At 43.3% G+C, this 4616-nt stretch overlaps 1 protein-coding gene across 1 annotated transcript in view; it reads right to left on the reverse strand.

Annotated features, from left to right (window-relative positions):
• Positions 1 to 4616, reverse strand: part of pard3ba (par-3 family cell polarity regulator beta a) — a gene marked incomplete in the record, with an annotated part of 136360 nt that overhangs the window by 3779 nt on the left and 127965 nt on the right. The window contains 1 exon segment of the mRNA XM_035678052.1: positions 2111 to 2181. Within this exon segment, the coding sequence (XP_035533945.1) occupies positions 2111 to 2181 (71 nt within the window).

A 4616-nucleotide genomic window follows, 5' to 3' on the forward strand; every position in this document is an offset into this window, starting at 1 on the left:
CTGTTCTATCCACGCACACACACACACACACACACACACACACACACGTATACACACACACACACACTCACCTCCTTCACTCCCACCCCTCCAGCTGCAGCCCCAGCCGGCTCCACACAAAGGCAGGCCAAATGTATGCTAATGAGAGCCAGGCCAATGGTGGAGCCGCACTCATTTTGAGAGGAAATGGCTTTCAATAATGGCGGCCCCCGGGGGGATTTTGCACAAAGTTCAGCTCCACTTTGAAAAATGCATTCAATTCACTGCTGTGTCTGCTCTCTCTTTCTCTCCTGTTTTTTTTTTTCTTCCCCTCGATGAAAAAAAAAAAAAAAAAACAAAAATAAAACATTCCCGGAATATATTTGTGTCCCCTCCTCCTCTTGCCTCTGTATTTATGCTGAGGGGAGTCGGAGGAGTTTTTAGGGGACTGAGGAGTCGTGATTTATCTTTACAGAGAAACATCAGAAACAAGAACACAAAACATGTGAGTTTTGAATAGTGTTCAAACTCTTCCTGGCACTTCTGTTGCTCTTGCTTTTGCACTTCTGCTGAGGCACATGTCCCCAGAAGCATGTTAACTGTACCATATGCATTTCAAACGGATGATATCCTATGGGTCTTAGGCCTAAAAATACTTCAAAGAGGAGATGAACAACAGTTAAATAACAATGAGAATATTTCTTGAGGTAATGAACATTATTTGAACCAGACTTGTTATCTTTATGCCTAATATTATAAGCCAGAGAACATGATGGCTGCCACTGCTTTATCTCTTTAATATAAAACACTTAAGCTGTCATTATACATAATATAGCCCAATATTTCAGCTGTCATCCTCAGAATGCAGATGAGTTTTCTTATTTGTTTATCAATTATTCGGCTAAACTGGGAAGTTTCTGAAACCAGAGAATGTGTGCAATTTAAACTTGATAACTTGATTAAAAGATTCTACAATTAACTGCTTTGTGCACATTTAGCCAAAAAGGGTGAAAAAAGTCCATTAATCATTTCCCAGAGCCCAAGGTGACGTGTTTTGTGTAAACTTACAATGACATTAAGTAGAAAATTTGCTTGAAAAATGATTTAAACAATTAGTACGCGTATAAAAAAAAAGTTGACTGCTTTTGTTCAGTAATAAAATGCAGAGTGTGACTTTCATTTCCGCCACTCTGAATGGCTGGGAAGGTTTTCAATTTTCCGGACATGCTTCGGTTTCATTACGGAGAAAGTTTCAATAAGTGGATGACCTGAACTCTGTTACTGTAAATAAATACAGTTTGGACTGAGCTGTCAAAAGTCCTCTAAGTCTCCTGTCTGTCTCCACAGTTACAGTTGGCTAATCTCTCCGTCCCTCTGCTGCTTGCTTGTGTCCCTCCTTTTCTATCCCAGATTCTCAGTGTGTCTCGTCCCCCCTGAGCCGGTGCTGATGTCTGCGCTCCCTGGTGCCTGTCATATCAGTAGGGGCAATAACCCGTGAAATGACTGTTCTCTTTTTCTCACTCTCCTCCTCTCCATCCCGGTGTCCCCTCTATTTCCTCATTCTCCTCCTCCTCGCTTTCCTCGCACCGCGTCACTCCACGCTCCACTTAGCTGGGCCGCAGACATCACAAAGATGGCGTTTGCTCGTATCGCATACACACTCAGACGCACAGGTTGGGTAATATTCTTGTATGGTTGGACTGATGCATGTGTGCTCGGGGGACACTTATATGGAGAGCAGAGGAGGTGTGTGTGTGTGTGTGTGTGTGCACATGTGGCTAATTTGACAAGAGGACGTTTAAACAAACAGAAGGTACACGTGCAGTTCCATTAAACCCACACTAGAGGTTATACATCCTTCATAAGAGCAAACCATCCTGTGTGCGTGCATGTGAGTGTGTATAGGTGTGTGTGTGATCCTCCTGACTGTGCCCTGCTCTCTGGAGAGTTGAACACTCCTATTCCTGGGATGAGTAGACACTCCCAAGGCAAACACTCCAGATTTAATTATAAGCTCCAAAGAGGATTAGTCTGTGTGTGCGTGTGAGTGGGGGAGACACAAAGGGAGGGAGGGGCAAGAAGTTATCCCTTCACTTCCTGCATTGAGGAATAAAACACACAGTGGTCTCACCTCGGTTGTGTGTGGTACTGTCGGTCCACCTCTTCGTAGTAGTGCACAGGTCGAGATTCTCTGGGCGCCATCTGTGAGGAGACAGAGGACAAATAATATAAGTATACAGACTAAAAAAGGTCAAAGGTTCAGTCGCTGAAAAGTCAAAAAACCTGTGAATAAGGCACTGAAGCCTCATTGGTCACTCGGGTAGACATTTGGTGAAAAAAAAATGTTTGTAGGCCATGTGGTGGAGACCAAACATATCCTTAGGCTGTATGTTAACCTCCGTAAGACTTCAGATCCATGAAAAAGTGTTGTTAATGTACATAAAGTATTTAAAGCTTGTATGTGTTTGTGTGCAGCCTTGTGGTTTCAGTGGAAACAAAAAAAAAACAACAAGTGGGAGTAATCATGGAATGCCCCACATGTGGTAACATAAACACATGCGACCACATGTAAGCACTGTGCCCCTCCGATGACCATGTGTGTATACACTTCATGCAAACACACCAGTCATATGAAGAAAAAAAAATTACATTTAGAGTAGGCTTTGGGCAGAGGGTTGTCCACGCTCTCATCCACACACGGCAGGAAGCGATTGATTAAAGCCACGTCCACACTCAGACGGATAAATCTGGAAATGCTGTTTACATGTGAGAGCGACTTTGGTACACAAAAGCATTTTCAGGTCATTTTCCCACCAAAACCAGCTAAATCTCTTCTTCTTCATTCTCTTTTTGTTGGCAAACAACCGTGGATTAAAGGCATCATGTGGTAGGGGAGTAGGATGGTCACAGTCAGTTTACTCAGCAGGATAAAGCTCCATTCTGTCAAATCCTGCTCTGTATGATCACTTACAGAAGGACGACAAATTAAAGACAAAATCTGGTTAAATGAGAACAAATGCAGATGTTTTCAGACAGGGCACGAGGGCTCACTGAATGGTTTCATGAGCATGATGATGATGTGAATCATATGGTTCTCAACCCGACTGAACACCTATAGTAGATTTTGAAGTGACATGTTAGCGCTCTGCTTTCCAGTCCTGATATAACTGATGCTAGTATTACTATGCTAATCTCTAGCTCTAACCCCCTAGCTGCCAGTACTTCCTCAAACGCTGATTGGTCCGATACCACGGTTTGGCCACAGAGACATAAACTGAAGCCTGTCAAGATGGATCCTCGTGTGATCTTACGAGTCCAGCTGCTGCACAAGGTTAGCGGTCTTCACCACCATCATCAAAACACCAAATGAGGGAATATCTTTTGGAAGAAGAGTGCTCATCCCTCCCTCATCCTCTATGGAAAATGGTGTTAAAACAGTGGATCGAAGGCTAACATGTAGAGCAAACTATGTGGTGTCAAATTGAGTTGCGTAAGTGTGTACATGGTCTAAGGTTACAACAATAGCAGGGGGTTTATATAAGCCATCCCTGAAGGGTAGACAGAGAGGAGAGAGCATACAGTTTCAATTATCTGTAATCTAGGTTCTGGGCTCTGAGTATTCACATATAAACACAGGCTGTTTATTCAATGGACATTTCATTGGTCAAACACAGCATACACCCACCCGCACCCACTGTAGCATAATATGCACACTGTAGCATAATATGCACACAGCAGCACGCTGGGGAAATACACAAAAGCAGCCGCTATACAATAACTGACATGCACATGTCTACATAAACAAGCAATCACAGGTTTGGCAGACACACACATGGAAATCTAAAGAGGTAAACACTGATACGTTTGATCGAGGCTATCAAAGCGGCACAACCCCGGCAAACACCCACATACACAGAATTTAATATCACAAACACACACACACACACACACACACACACACACACACACACTCCATAAAGAGTCTAAATGACTCCATGAAGGACTAGTCTATTTCTGTGTTTTGCATATACGTATGAGTTCAGACTCATTCTGCATGTCAATGCAGCCACGGCGCATTACCAGATATCATTAGCATGTCTCCGTAATGTAGGGAGCTCTAATGTCTCTGAATGGGATCCAGGAAGTGAAAGCACATCAGAGCCAAGGCTGAGGCAAGGCTGCTGTTCTATTCACTAAAGGGGCTTTGTGTCTGTGTGTGTATATGTGTATGTTAATATTGTGGTAGTCTGGGGAAGGGCATGTGTGTCTTTGTGCGCAGGTTTAATATGAGCTCGGGAAGTGAATGCTCAATCTTTGGACGGCAGTGTGTGTGTGTGTGTTAGGTAGGGGACATTATGCAAAGAGATGCATAATGTGAGGTAAAGGGGCATCAGTCTCAGCAAGAAGCTGGGACTCAGGTGTGTGTGTGTGTGTGTGTGTTGAACAAGGCATAATACATCTTCTGAGTATGAAGTGGGGGAGAGAAAAGAGAAGGGAAGAGGAAGAGGAGGAAAGGAAATGTGTGTTTGGACAAAATTAGTGAAATTCTTTGTCCATTGATTGTATTAACATAATAGCCTGCAGACATAGGTCTGGAAGATTCGTTTATTAACTAACACACACACAAACACAAACAC

This window comes from Morone saxatilis, unplaced genomic scaffold, assembly GCF_004916995.1.
Source record: "Morone saxatilis isolate NCDOM2014 unplaced genomic scaffold, NCSU_SB_2.0 Contig6, whole genome shotgun sequence".
NCBI lineage: Eukaryota > Metazoa > Chordata > Actinopteri > Moronidae > Morone > Morone saxatilis.